Source organism: Podarcis tiliguerta (genome assembly GCF_965153285.1).
Source record: "Podarcis tiliguerta genome assembly, chromosome: 8".
Lineage (NCBI taxonomy): Eukaryota > Metazoa > Chordata > Lepidosauria > Squamata > Lacertidae > Podarcis > Podarcis tiliguerta.
Genome location: NC_139541.1, coordinates 78,587,870 through 78,603,255, shown reverse-complemented (window position 1 = coordinate 78,603,255; position 15,386 = coordinate 78,587,870). Strand labels below are relative to the sequence as shown.

The window sequence follows — 15,386 nt, the reverse complement described above, 5'->3', positions numbered from 1 at the left end:
TTAATCTCAGGGTTGTGGGTTCAGGCCCCACGTTGGGCAAAACGATTCCTGCATTGCAGGGGGTTGGACTGGATGACCTTCGGGGTCCCAACCCTACGATTCTAGGATGCTATGACTCCTCCCCTGTCACGGACCAATCTTTGTTTTTGCAATTATTATCATTTCACTCTTGATTCAGGATACTTAAGGCATTGACGTCAGTCTCCTGATCAGGCCCCACGTAGGCCGAGACCTGCTTAGCTTTGACTATGTAAATTTCTGTGGCAATGACTCAAAGTAACTTACAGGAACAAACATTAAACCCAGATATAGAAAGAGGAACAAAATAAGAACCTAAAAGGCTCCTCCGTGATAATGTATAAATGACTGGAGTTGGATTTTTTAGGGGCTTCCAGCAATAAAGAAAAGGACTCATTTCCCTCAGAACCTGAGGAGCCACAACTAGTCCTCACCTGCCAGAGGAATAAAGAGGAGGACACTTCCCCCAAACTGTAGATTTCGGGTCCCAGGGGTCATCTAGTCCAACCCCCTGCAATGCAGGCATCATTTTGCCCACATGGGGTTCGAACCCATGACCCTGAGTTTAAGAGTCTTGTGCTCTCCTGACTGAGCTATCTTTGAAAGTATAACTTCTAGACAGGGTCTTGGGAACCGAAGCAAGGAGTAAGGAGCCACAAATGCGGCCGCCGAATATTCTGTAATACCCTTTTATAAAATAAAAAAAATTGAATAGGATGTAAAAGTATGTTTAATCACTGTTGAAAATGATATGTTAAAAAACTAATAAAAAATAAAAAGAAAATAAGAAAAGAAAAGAAAAATTTTATATAAGAAATAAAATAAGAAAAATAAAAATAAAATAAGAAATGACAGTGTGAGACTGTGGGTGGTGTGTTTAGTCTTTACTTTAGTCCTGTGCGTGTGTGAATAAAAGTTTTTGACGCTCTTCTCTTTTCCAGGGAGAGGCAGTTGCCTCAGCCGCAAGGGGAAGGAGGAAGGAGAAGCAGAGGAGCCAGGCTGAATAAAAGAAAATAAAAGTTCTCCGGCTTTTGCCACAGTAGCTGTCCCGCTGCCTTGCTCCCCAGCGAAGGAGTTATATATACAGCAGTGCACACCCCCTCCTTCACTTCCTGGGTGGAGCTGCCGCTGGGGAGAGGCAAAAAGACGGCTTTAAAAACCTCCAAGCCCTGCAGCCAGCAAGTCCCAACAGGAGTGGTGAAATTACAGCCTTTCCTGGCAAGGAAGACAGAAAGGCCAGCTGGCTCCAGGGAGAGCGGCGGCAGCAGCAGCGATCTCGACGGAGGAGCGCAATCGCCTCGGGATGCCCCAGTCGTGACACCGGATTTGGCCCGCGTCTTTTGCAGCCAGCCACATCCCGGGCAGACCCAAGCACTTCTTGGCAACCTCTGTTGCGGCTCGCCCTGCCAAAAACCGGTTGCAGACAGAGCCTCAACCTCCCCGGCGATGGGCATTCGGGCTGCCACGGCCGGGTGCCAAGGCTGAACGCGGGCACCCTCCGAATAGCCAGGCACATGGGCTGCATCGAGGCTCTGCCAAGCGCAAGGTGAGTCTCCTCCGCTTTTGAAAACCGGCAGCCCAGACTTTGGAGACGGTTCGCAGGTCTGAAACCGGTTCGAATCTGAAACCGTCGCTTTGAGGGACTCGACGGTGAGGGGCAGCCGGTCTTCTGCCTACTTTGTCAGATGCAGGGAAAGGACTGAGCAAAACGGCAAGAAACTAGGGCGGCTCTTCTTCTTCTTCCCCCCTTCGTCTCGCTTTCCCCACCGCTCCTTTTTGGCACCGAGAGCAGAAGCGACAAGGGGGTGGAGAAATCATGAAGATGTTGGTTTTGAGAGCCTGCGGCTGGCAGAGTCTCTCTCGGTGTTCGCGGGCCGCCGGCTGGCTCTTCCTCTTGCTCCTGGCACTGGAGCGCCTCTGCGCGGCTCTCGCCTTGTCCACTTGCAAAACTCTGGACATGGATATGATCAAGCGCAAGCGGATCGAGGCCATTCGAGGCCAGATCCTCAGCAAGCTCAAACTGACCAGCCCGCCGGAGGTGGAAGACCCCGACTCGCGGGTGCTGCCTGAAGACATTGTGGCTTTGTACAACAGCACCCTGGAAGTCATCCGGGAAATGACGGCGGAAGTCCCCAAGGAGACCCCCCAGGAAGAGTACTACGCCAAAGAGGTGCACAGGTTCAACATGCTTCCCCCAAGCCACGGTGAGACCATGGGAGAGAACGGGGGTGTTTGTATGTAGGAGGGCAGGCCATGAGGTCTACTGGTTAGAGCAGGCCGAGGAACCAGGGCTAGGTTGGTGTGTCCCCCCCCCCCCACCCGACCCTGCTCCTATTCCTTTAGGAACAGGGTGACATCCGGAAATTCAGTTTTCCCCCCACTTAAAGGGAAAGGCCTCACCCCTTTGATTTCTCAGCTTTAAGGCAGAGGCGCAGGGCCAATTTAGGAAGCTGGCAACCGACTCAAAGGTTAGGCTTGGGTAAGGTGCGACCCGCTGGCAAACTCGGGGCACCTGCCAGGTATTTCATTGCCTGAGACTTCAAAAATAGCGGGGTGTGTGTGTGTGTGTCTCTGAGCACCTTGCAAGCTGCTATAAAGGGCTGAGAGGCACTGATGGGTGGCCTTGGGGCAGTGGCTTGCCCAGGCCACACACTGCTGTTTCCCAGGCCTCCTAATATTGATTTATAGTAAAAAGGTTAATTTAAAGAACGAGAGAGAGAGAAGAAAATGTTTGTTACTTTGCACTTAGGTTTAGCGATGCATTGGAGCAGGATTTGCACCCAGAGTTTAAGCAAGACACCCCCTTTTTTTAAAGCATTCCATGTGTAAAATGGCAATAAATATCTCCAGAGAATATGAGATGAAGAAGGGGTTTGGGAAGAGGGGTGAGAGGTTCACGTGTTCCTAAGATGTTGATACAAACTGAAAAAGGATAAGCAGCGCCTCTAACGGGATAATTTTACCCTTGACCCCAAAACCTGGAAGCTTATTTAATTCTGCAGGACTTCCCACCAATGCCTTGTGGCAAAGGGGTTTCCTTCAAGGTGGCGACCTTTTTATTCCGGCCCTGCTCCTGTGCAGCATCCCGGCAGGTGGAAATTCAAAAGGTGAAGCTTTTCCTGAAAAACAGTGGGAAGTGTTTTGCCTCTTAAATGTTCTGCAGGCCAGGCTCTTAAAAGGCACAGAGCTGGGTGCAAACCTCATGTGACAAAGGGTGCAAGGAAATTGCACAAAGGAAATAAAACCAAGAGCAGAGAAGCTGTTACTAGTTCTGGACATGGCAGGCGATGCTCACCCTCTGCCTGGTCCCAGGGAGGCGGCGGCAGCAGCCGCTGGAAGTTGGCATGAGTTGAACTGATCATTGCAACCACCACATGCCAAGGTATCCATGATGAGGACCGGCCCTTGATACGGGGTTGGCATTTTTAAAAAAATATATTATTATTTCAGGAAACTGGGGCGGGCAGAACTCGGTCAGTCAGTCTGGGCAGTGGGACCAGGCAGGATGCAGAATTTGCTGCCTTTTGAGCTGACAGTACTGGCTGCCAGCCAGAGCACAGTTTCATCAGGGACAGAAGAGGGGGGAAAGGCAGAGAAGCCCCCCCCCCGGACCCCAGGAAACCAGACCCCAGGGAACTGACCTCTAACTGAGACCCGGAACTGCACCTCCTATAGTCTGCAGCCAGACAACACTGGGGTTGGACAGACCCACTCTATAAACTATAAACTTATTCTTAAGCAGCCTAGGTTTACATCCATGCTTTTAATTCCAGAAGTTTGGGGTGGAGGGTAGGGAGGGGACGGGAAAGCTGCCGGCATTTGGCCACACCAGAAGTGGACTCTGTACATACTCGGAAGTTATAAATAAGCCATTCTCCCAGATGGGAACTTTGGTGTTAAAGAGGACTCAATTAGGGTTTTTTAGGAGCAGGTTTAAGGCAGGTGAGTAGTGTCGTGATTAGAACCAGTATGGTCTTAATGCGGATTAAGGTTGTATCGTTTCTGCCTCTTAGCTGCTGTTGTTGGCTTCTGAGAGAGAGAGAGAGAGAGAGAGAGAGAGAGAGAGAGAGAAAGCCATTGCTTCTAGTTTTCACTTCCTTTCTCTTTGCACGAGGATCTGGGCTGTCATGTTATAGCTGTGTCGGCAGGCGCTCTGTGAAGCCAGGCACCCGTGAGAAGTCCTCTGAGGATGGGAGGAAATTGTATGTTTGTGTGCAAAAATCAGCTTTCCCCCTGGGGGGGTGGAGTTGGCGGGGAGGGGGCAGTGAAAAAGGAGTTTGGTCGATCGGATCTTGCGATTTCCGGCAAAAACGGCCCAGCAACCCCCCCTGGTTTCAGAGTCGCCTTCGCCACTTTTCCCTGAAGGCCCCTTGCTGGTCAACGTGTTGCAATGCTACCGCACAGCTGCGGGCAGGTCAAAGTTTGCAAATTCTGTTTCGAATATTCAAGCAGAATATTCTCCTCGGGATTGGCTGCTACTGCCCGCCCCCCCCCCCCCCCCGCTCCTGGGACTTCCACAGCAAGCTTGACTCCAGACACACATAAACATACAGCAGGAAGACGTTTTCTCACCTCCACGCCAGAAAAGGTTTCGCCTGGTCAACTCACGGAATTGTAGAATCTTAAGAGTTGGAAGGGACCCGAGGGTCATCTAGTCTGACCCCCTGCAATGCAGGAATCTCAGCTAAAGCATCCATGATAGATGGCCACCCGACCTCTGTTTAAAAATATCTCCAAGGAAGGAGAGTCCACCGCCTCTCGTGGGAGTCTGTTCCACTGCCGAACAGCTCTTACCGTCAGAAAGTATTTTTCTGAATGTTTAGTCGGAATCTCCTTTATTATAGCTTGAAGCCACTGGTTTGAGTCCTACCCTCCAGAGCAGGAAAAAACAAGCATGCTCCATCTTCTATGTGGCAGCCCTTAAGATATTTGACGATGGCTATCATATCTCCTCTCAGTCTCCTCTTTTCCAGGCTAAACATACCCAGCTCCTTCAACCATTCCTCATAAGGCCTGGTTTCCAGACCTTTGATCATCTTGGTTGCCCTCCTCTGCCCACTTTCCAGCTTGTCAACATCCCTCTTAAAGTGTGGTGCCCAGAATTGGACCCAGTACTCCCAAGTGTAATAGTAATAGTAATTTATTATTTGTACCCCGCCCATCTGGCTGGGTTTCCCCAGGCACTCTGGGCAACTTCCAACAAAGATTAAAAATACATTAAAATGTCACACACTAAAAACTTCCCTGAACAGGGCTGCCTTCAGATGTCTTCTAAATGTCAGGTAGTTGTTTATCTCTTTGACTTCTGGTGGGAGGGCGTTCCACAGGGAGGACGCCACTACCGAGAAGGCCCTTTGCCTGGTTCCCTGTAGCCTAGCTTCTCGCAGTGAGGGAACCGCCAAAAGGCCCTCGGAGCTGGACCTCAGTGTCCGGGCAGAACGATGGGGGTGGAGATGCTCCTTCAGGTATACTGGGCCGAGGCCATTTAGGGCTCTAAAGGTCAACACCAACACTTTGAATTGTGCTTGGAAATGTACTGGGTGCAAATGTAGGTCTTTCAGAACCGGTGTTATATGGTCTCGGTGGCTGCCCCCTGTCACCAGTGTAGCTGCCGCATTCTGGATTAGTTGCAGTTTCCGGGTCACCTTCAAAGGTAGCCCCACGTAGAGCGCATTGCAGTAGTCCAAGCGGGAGATAACTAGAGCATGCACCACTCTGGCGAGACAGTCTGCAGGCAGATAGGGTCTCAGCCTGTGGTCTGACCAAGGCAGAACTGTTGTTGTTGTTTAGTCGTTCAGTCGTGTCCGACTCTTCGTGACCCCATGGACCAGAGCACGCCAGGCACTCCTGTCTTCCACTGCCACCCGCAGTTTGGTCAGATTCATGTTCGTAGCTTTGAGAACACTGTCCAGCCATCTTATCCTCTGTCGTTCCCTTCTCCTTGTGCCCTCCATCTTTCCCAACATCAGGGTCTTTTCCAGGGAGTCTTCTCTTCTCATGAGATGGCCAAAGTATTGGAGCCTCAGCTTCAGGATCTGTCCTTCCAGTGAGCACTCAGGGCTGATTTCCTTAAGAATGGATGCGTTTGATCTTCTTGCAGTCCATGGGACTCTCAAGAGTCTCCTCCAGCACCAGAATTCAAAAGCATCCATTCTTCGGCGATCAGCCTTCTTGATGGTCCAGCTCTCACTTCCATACATCACTACTGGGAAAACCATAGCTTTTACTATACGGACCTTTGTTGGTTCTGCCAACAAAGGCAGAACAGAGTGGTATTATTACTCTTCCTTCTCCAAGGAAGGAGAAACCACCTTTTGAGGGAGTCCTTTTGGCTGTCAAACAGCTCTTAGCATCCAACAGCTGTTGTTAAGGATGCAGAGAAAGGACCAGCAGGAAAAAGTTGGCAACCTGGGCATTTGCACCCAGGAAGCCCTAGCTCTTAGCTATACTGGGCTTTCCGCAACCCTTGCTGGGAAGAGCAGAACTCGTTTCTTTCCTTCCCACTTTTTACAGAAGTTTGCTCCTCGTGTGGGAAAAACGAGCCACCTGAACGCACCAACAGATGCCTGGAGCTGGGTGGAGGTTATTTTTGGTGGGGGGAGACAGGAGACAAAAGATATATGCTTTAAAAGAAAAGGATAAAATGCAGGGAGGGCTTTTGAACAAGATGCGCAGGCCCAGGAGGGGTGGTGGTGTTGGTAGCAGGTCTGAAGAGGCCCGAATCTGCAAAGATTTCCCTTGGATCAGAGGATCTCGCATCCACCCAGGGAGCAGCCGTCTCAAGCTTGTTTGGGGTGTAATTACGTGCCTGGGAGTGGCTGGCACGCTGCCGAAACGGAACTCGGGCCCGCAGGCAGAGGCGGGAACTTGTACGTTTTGTGTAGTCTCTGGGAGATAAGATGGCAGCCCGATGGGATAGTGCCAGAACGTGCCAGTCGTTCTTGGCAAGGAGGCGTTGGGGACCTCCTTGCCTGGCCTACGCAAAATCCCCTTTCCTCGGGACGCGTTAGGCCAGGGTAATTGCTGCCTCTTCCCCAGCACGCCTGCTCAGGTCGTGCCGCTGTTGAAAGCACAAGCCAGTCGGAAAAAAAGGTTTTAACAAGTTCATTCCAAAATCCACCAATGCAAATGGTCGCCTTATGTTGCTGGAAAAATCCTGCCCAGCTTTCTGTCATTTGGGTGGAAGCAGAAGCTCTGAGGCAGGAAGATTATGGCCTTTCCCCTTTTATTTATTCCTTGTACAGTGGTATCTCGGGTTAGATACCCTTCAGGTTACAGCCTCCACTAACCCAGAAATAGTGCTTCAGGTTAAGAACTCTGCTTCAGGATGAGAACAGAAATCGTGCTCTGGCGGCGCGGCGGCAGCAGGAGGCCCCATTAGCTAAAGTGGTGCTTCAGGTTAAGAACAGTTTCAGGTTAAGTACAGACCTCCGGAACGAATTAAGTACTTAACCCGAGGTACCACTGTATCTTAACCAGAAGTATAGTGCCCCTGTACATGGAGGTTCATGCCTACCTGTTTATCATCTGAGGCCCTAAGAAGACTCTTAAAGGCCTTTTCTGGAGTGAGAGTAGAAGCTCCAGTTCAGTTCAGCTTCTGCAGTGTTTTAAACCAGGGGTGGGGAAGCTGTGGCCCTCCAGAAGTTTTGGGAATCCATCTCATAGTAAACTCTGGTTAGTCACGGTCAGGGATGATGGGAGTTTAGTCTGACAAGATCTGTAGGGCTGCAGGTTTCCTGCTGCAGCAACAGAGCTTTAGGAGATTCTGCATGTTGGAACTCAAGTTCACCCAGTGACTGAATTTGCAGTAGATCTGGGACAGGTGTTCTTCACACAAGACAGTTCCGTTTATGGAATCCATAAGGTGTGGTGATGGCTGCAGGTTTGGACAGGGACGGGGGTGGCGCTGTGGGTTAAACCACAGAGCCTAGGACTTGCCGATCACATGGTCAGCGGTTCGAATCCCCGCGACAGGGTGCGCTCCCGTTGTTCAGTCCCAGCTCCTGCCCACCTAGCAGTTCAAAAGCACCCTTAAGTGCAAGTAGATAAATAGGTACCGCTTTATAGGGGGAAGGTAAACGGCGTTTCCGTGCACTGCGCTGGCTCGCCAGATGCAGCTTGTCACGCTGGCCACGTGACCCGGAAGTGTCTGCGGACAGCGCTGGCTCCCGGCCTCTAGAGTGAGATGAGCGCACAACCCTAGAGTCTGTCAAGACTGGCCGGTACGGGCAGGGGTACCTTTACCTTTACCTTTAAAAGGGAATTAGATTTATGGAACATAGGTCTCTCTGGGGCTATGAACCCCAATAGCTCCATAGAAACTCCGGTTCAGATTCAGTATATCTCTAAAGGCCGGGTGCCAGGGAGGACTATGGCTTGCATGTCCCGCAGTCTTCTGAGAAACAGCTGTCTGTCTGCTGATGCAAGCACTGGGTGCAAGACTCCATGGACCTTTGGTCTGATCTGGCAATTCTGAACTTCTTTTGTAGTTGCTGACCAAGGACATATGGCATTTTTTTGGGGGGGGGGAACCCTGCTTTTGGCTGCAGCATTCGCAGGATAGCTGGCGTTGGTTGTGAGAACTTGTGGGTTTTCCATCTCAAGACTGAGAGTGGTGCACTGGGCCCTTGTTCCATTAGCAACTGAACACAGGCACGCCCTCCCAAAACCAGCTTCAGAAGGTGGGGGGAATCCCATAACAAATTAATGGTTGGGGGGGGGGGGGACAATACAGGTTGGAGAAGGAGAGGGGAAACAGTCTCCACTGTACTAAGCCTTGTGCTAATGAAACTTAACACTACTTTGGATACAGCCCTCTTTTCACTAGAAATCAGAGAATCATAGCGTTGGAAGTGTCTATGCTACAGAGCTGCATAGAAGTCCATTCATTCATTCATTTATTCACAGAAGCATAGAATGGTAGAGCTGAAAGGACCTCAGTGGCCATCTAGTCCAACCCCCTGCCATGCAGGGATCTTTTTGCCCCACGTAGGGCTTGAACCCACGACCCTGAGATTAAGAGTCTCATGCTCCACTGATGGAGCTATCCCAGATGTGTTTTGTCTATTTGATATATTTATTTGAATCTATTTCTACCCCATCCTCCAGTAGACAGAAAGCGGGAAAGAGCCCCCACTGAACTCCTGTTGCATGTCACCAATCATACTATGAGCATGGCTTAGAAAAGTGGCCAGGAATCTGTTGCCCTGCAACTCCCATTGTTCTTCACTGTCAGATATGCTGGCTGGCACTGATGGGGACTGGAGCTCACCAACAACTAGAGGACCACAGTATAAAAAAATTCCTTCCAGTAGCACCTTAGAGACCAACTAGGCTTGTTATTGGTGTGAGCTATTGTGTGCATGCAGGTTCACCATCCCAGTATCATCATGCCCTGGATTTTTTTTCTGCAGTGCTGATATCCTGACCCACCTCCCACCTGGGGACACAAGGGCCATTCTATCCTGACCCACCTCCCACCTGTGGACACAGGGGCCATTCCGTGCCCTTCCTCTGCCCATTTGGTTGGCACGTCGTGTGCTCTGAGGACCTCATTTGGTTCAGAGGCTGCCAGCTGCCGATTCCTACGCTAGGGATCCGTTTCTAGTGAATTGCATCCTCCCCCCTGCCCCCTCTCCCCCGAAAGAGCCTGGTGTGATGATAAAATAGCACGCCTGGAAGTTTCTGCAGAATATCCGTCCTTCAAACAGCCCCTTGGAACAGGGGGAATTGCTAGTTTCCGACCAGGGCAGTTGGCAAAACAAACAACGGCAGAAGGCTCTGGGGGCGGGTGGGGAGGTTAGCAGCGTTGCTTGACTTCCCTGTTTCGACAGAAGTCAAGCCACCCACATTTCCCCAGCGGGACTGTTCAGTTGATCCACGTGGAAAGTTTAAGCAGGTGGGCGGACCGGAGTCTGGCTCCCCCGGGGCCTTTCCCTACGGGAAGAATGGCCCCCTAAGTAACCAACTTCTGCTTGCGGCCCAGCTTACTCCCTTCTGTGGTCTGCTGCTTTCCTGGTCCTGCCGCTTCCTGGTCTGCGGCAGCGGCCTGACGCTACAACTGTGCTGAAAATTCAACGCAAACACCCCTTCATTTCCCCCAACCATTCTGCATCAGTTAGCGAGGAAAGAAACGACGCTTTAAAATTATCAGAGGGGAGAGAAGGCTCCCAGTGAAACTCTCAGGTGTGCAGTGCAGGGATCTTGATGCAAGGACTTTTCCTTCTGAGGTGGCACAGAGGGGTTCATGAGTGTCTTTTCATTCTATAAATTGCTGGTCCCTTGGTGCCCATGCGTCAGTCAAAACCCAGGGGAAGACTTCATGGAGGTCAGGAAGTGTGGGCTGCAGAAAATGCTTGCAGGGTAGAAAATTGCACCCACTCTGCCACTTGGCAATGATGAAATAGGCTTGAAATCCTGCACCAACCCCAAATTCTAAAGAAGTTATAAAGAAAGTGCCCCGAGAATGAAAATGCCACGAGGAATTTGCTCCCATGTGATGTTACAGTGGGCATCAACATGGCTGGCTTTAACAGAAGATTAGACAGAAGCAGAAGACCAGCTGCAGGAATTATGCTGGCCTGTGACCGTAATAAAGTAAATTCATTCATTCAGTTGCAGGATAGCACAAGTAGGCCCTGCTTGCAAGATGCTGGAGCAGATGGTCTATGGCCTGATCCAGAATAGCTCTTATGATGTTCCTATTGCCAGATCCTTCTTCCGGATACAGAAGCACCGGGAGTATCTGGATTTATGGAATGCGAAACCCTTGCCTCCCTGTTTACATGAGAAACCTATACGCAGCCTTTTAGTACTTCGCCTCCAAAGTGGCTTAACAAACATACCTAAGCCAGTGCAAATGAACTGAGTTCAGCAGCACACATTTGGAGTAGAAATGGTTAGGAATGCACTGCAAGAGATCAACAGCAGTAGCCGCAGAGCTATAAACCCTACAGGCAGAGATTAAACAAGGATAAATCCAAAAGACGACAGAGGAGGCCATTTCTAGTAGCCACCCAGTCTCTATTGATTATCTTGGTGAGTTTGCTGGTTTTTATGAGAGGAGGCTGCCTAGAAACGCCATTCAGGGCTTCATAGTCTTATCCCCATTTTACAGCTGAGGGAAACTGAGGCTGACAGACACCATGAACCACTCACAAGGTCACAAGGACAGTAGATAGAAACCGATCTCATCCTCTTATCTCTGGAGATGTCACACTGGAAAGTCCCAAAATAGCTTGGGAATTTCCTTAGGGTGATAAACTGGGGCTGTTCAATGGAGACAGCCTTATCTCTGTCTTTGCAGCTGTAAAACATAAATCCTCAATTTACAAGAGACCACAGCCTCCCTCCGCAAGAGTCATGTGGAAACGAAAAGCGTTGACTGCACCAAACTTTGAAGAAGGGAAGTGGAAGTCTGACAGTCAGGTTTCTTCTGAATACTGCTGTTGGAGTAGCGCTGAGACTCAAGGGGGGGGGGGTGCTGAGGACTTTCCACTGAGGTACCCCAAGTTAGACTCGAAGGGTCCGGGCCATCTTAAAGACTATCATACAATGTACTGTGGCACGAGGTTTTGTGGACTCAAGCCCACTTCCTCAGGTGCGTGAAATGAAATCTTAGCTGGCAGCTAGAGAAAAGAGAAAACTTTGAGGAGGTGGGGAGCTGCAAAAATTATGGCCGACGATAGCCAGGTTGGATTCCTCATTCTTGGAGATGAGTCAGGTTTAGGGTGTGTAGATGTCTTTCGAAAGAACTAGGACCAGGTCTTTATTCTTAATTGAATCATCAGCAGCCTCCTTTCTCCTTGCCACCCTAAAACTCTTGGACTTTTCAGGGCGCCTTGATTTGCAGACCATAGCAGGAAGTACTATTTATCTCCACACCAGTGAAAAGATTCGGCTGCCGATTTCTACAGATTGCTGCTGGTCTGCCACTAAGCTTTTCCACCCGCCTAGTCGGTTGACAACCCAGCAATGATGGCTAGTGATAGAGAATCGCAAGTTCTTCACTGTATGTTCAATGTTTTGTGATCTGCTATGAGAGCTTATTTGATCAGGAGGTGGGATAGAAACAGAGAAGACGACCTTCATTTCTTCTTTGAAGCTTAGGCCCCTCCTCCTTTGCCTTTGTTGCTGATAAATTTTAAATAATAACATTTAATTCTTACCCTTTCAAATGGGAAACAGCAACTGAGTAGCAGCATATACACCACACCTTTAAAGCACATTCAAAGCATATACCTCCCCCCCCCCCCAAATAATCCTGGGAATTATAGTTTGCTAAGGGTGCTTGGAATTGGAACTCTGTGCAAAGGTAAACTACAGTTCCCATGATTTTTATTTTTATTTTGCAGGGGGAGGAAGGGTCTTTGAACGTGCTTTAAAAAGATGCTGCGTACACAGCCGTACCAGCAGATCTTTAAAAATTAAAGAAAGCATCATCCTAACATGCAGACAGGAATTAAGCAAGTGAAACTTTCCCTCCCTACTTGCATTTCCAGGCCAGGAAAATCTTAACATTTCTGTTTGCTAAATTAACTAAATTTCTGCTTGCCAGCCTGCTGTTAATGGTGCAAGAAAGAGATGCGGGCCGTAGAACCAGGGGAAACCGTGAGACGGGGCGCCTGGGAAAAGTTTCCCCAAAACAAGAATTTCTGCTTGCCATGCAGCTATCAAACGTCTCTCTCCTTCCCCCGACTCTTGCTCTGAACTCCACGTTCACCTAAATGCAAAATGGGCATACCCTGGGCATTCTCCTTTGCCAAGCACTGCATGCTCTCTCTCTATTTTTTTTAAGGGGGTGGAATGATGAAGAAGAAAGGGAGCGTTCCCCTTAAACATCACGGTCTTTGTCCTGGAGATGGGAACTTGCAGGGCAGCTGACTTGACCATGTATGTGGGACGAGATGGGATGAGGAGCTGGAGTCAAAGCTTCTTTGATCCTGCGAGGAAGAGAAGCTTAAAAATAGACTCTTCCTGTACCAGAAATAGATGCTGTGTCAGTGTCAGACGGCAGCAAATATGGGGCTTCGTTTTGGGGTGTGTCTGTGGCCTGTGGCCGTTCGCTTTCAGAGAGAGAGAGAGAGAGAAAGCCTGCAGAGGGCTGGAGCTGAACCAGAGAGCCCTGGGTTCAAATCCCCACTCGGATGGAAACTCGCTAGATGGCCAAAGCATCCTTTTTCTCTCTCTGAACCGACCTTACTAGGAAAGCCACGGCCAGGTTATGGGAAGAGAGTTAGGAAGCCCCTAAGGAAATTAAAAGCATCACTTTACATCCCATTGCTTTTAAACTCTAGAATCGAAATCCCAGTCAATTTAGCGCAGAATTTACTTCTGACTAAACACACAGAGGGATGCGGGTGGCGCTGTGGTCTAAACCACAGAGCCTAGGGCTTGCCGATCAGAAGGTTGGCGGTTCGAATCCCCGCAACAGGGTGAGCTCCTGTTGCTCGGTCCCTGCTCCTGCCCACCTAGCAGTTCAAAAGCACGTCAAAATGCAAGTAGATAAATAGGTACCGCTCCAGTGGGAAGGTAAACGGCATTTCCGTGCGCTGCTCTGGTTCGCCAGAAGCAGCTTAGTCTTGCTGGCCACATGACCCGGAAGCTGTACGCCGGCTCCCTCGGCCAGTAAAGCGAGATGAGCGCCACAACCCCAGAGTCGTCTGCGACTGGACCTAACGGTCAGGGGTCCCTTTACTGTTTTAAACACACAGAGGACCAGATTCCTATGTATAAAGGAGCAAGGTCTCCTTGCGGTATAGCAACCTTGCTCCCCCTCAGTCCCAGGATCTGTGAAATGGGGAGAAGGATAATTCTACGTAGCAGGCTCAAATTGTTTCTGCAGTTGCACTTGATGCAGAAATACGCAGCTAGCTATTCCTGAGTCATGGCAAAGCATGAGGAGGCCCTTACAGAGGCAGTGGTCATAGGGCAGCCTTCGCCACTGCAGATGTTTTTGCCTATAACTCCTAAGGCTTGAAGGGACCCAGGTGGCGCTGTGGGTAAAAGCCTCAGCGCCTAGGGCTTGCCGATCGAAAGGTCGGCGGTTCGAATCCCCGCGGCGGGGTGCGCTCCTGTCGTTCGGTCCCAGCGCCTGCCAACCTAGCAGTTCGAAAGCACCCTTGGGTGCAAGTAGATAAATAGGGACCGCTTACTGGCGGGAAGGTAAAACGGTGTTTCCGTGTGCTGCGCTGGCTCGCCAGATGCAGCTTTGTCACGCTGGCCACGTGACCCGGAAGTGTCTCCGGACAACGCTGGCCCTTGGCCTCTTAAGTGAGATGGGCGCAGAACCCTAGAGTCTGTCAAGACTGGCCCGTACGGGCAGGGGTACCTTTACCTTTACCTTTACCTAAGGCTTGGGTGAATGAGAATTGTAGTCCAAAACTTACGAAGTTGACAAAGGCTGGTGTGGGATTTAAATAAGAAATGCATTTACAAGCAGGTTTCCAGAGCTCCTGTTTGGCTCTTGTTTCTGTTATTGATGTACGCATTAGGATGTGGCGTCTTCCTGGAGATCTGGAAGGAGAAACCTGGGATCCACCCAAGCAGTCCCCTCTGGCGTTTCGGATTGCCCATCGCTATTAATTGACTCCACTCTTACATACTTCCGAAATTTGACCCTCCAGAGGCAACAGAATCCTGCCAGGGAATCTGGGCTGGAGTTTGGCATAGCTGCGAAGAAGAGTGGTAGGGTGTGGAGGATGAGGTTGCCAACTTTTTTATCCAACCCACGCTCCTGTGCTTTTTAACTTGCCGCTTGCTTCACAGGTGTCGGCAGGTGCTGATGCTTATCTGCATGAGGCGAAAAAGCTTGTCCCTGCTGATTTCCATGCATCAAGTGATTTTATAAGGGCATAGAAGCAGTCTAATCTTGGTTTTTCTCTCTCCCCTGGTCAGTTGGCAACCATGTGATAACTTAGGCTATCTACATGTCATTGGAACAGGCAAGGGCAGAAGGTCCTATAGCCCGAGGGGTGAGGACACACCAAATGAGAGGCATCAAAAGTCAATGCCAGCCAGCAAAAATAAATAAATAAAAATGTCGTTAGTTTCAATTGCTCCTCTTCATAAAGGAGAACTTCGAGAGGGCTGGATTAGAATATTTCTGGATCCAGCTCCCTCTTCCTTTGCTTTACTTGCAGGTAGGTTTCTGTTGAATGTGGGAGCATTTGAAAATGGTTTGCGGAATAGTAGGAAACCTTAGGGAAATAAGACAATTGTGATATGAAAATGTAGGGGACGCGGGTGGCGGTTTGAATCCCCGCAATGGGGCGAGCTCCCGTTGCTTGGTCCCTGCTCCTGCCAACCTAGCAGTTCAAAAGTACGTCAAAGTGTAAGTAGATAAATAGGTACCGCTCCAGCGGGAAGGT

At 49.9% G+C, this 15,386-nt stretch overlaps 1 protein-coding gene across 1 annotated transcript in view; it reads left to right on the top strand.

Annotated features, from left to right (window-relative positions):
- The first annotated feature begins 980 nt into the window (after positions 1–980).
- TGFB1 (transforming growth factor beta 1) overlaps positions 981–15,386 on the top strand; it is a 28,242-nt gene continuing 13,836 nt past the window's right edge. Inside the window, exon 1 of the mRNA XM_083455701.1 lies at positions 981–2,222. Within this exon, the coding sequence (XP_083311827.1) occupies positions 1,835–2,222 (388 nt within the window). The 5' untranslated portion in view covers positions 981–1,834. The remainder of the gene's footprint in view (positions 2,223–15,386) is intronic.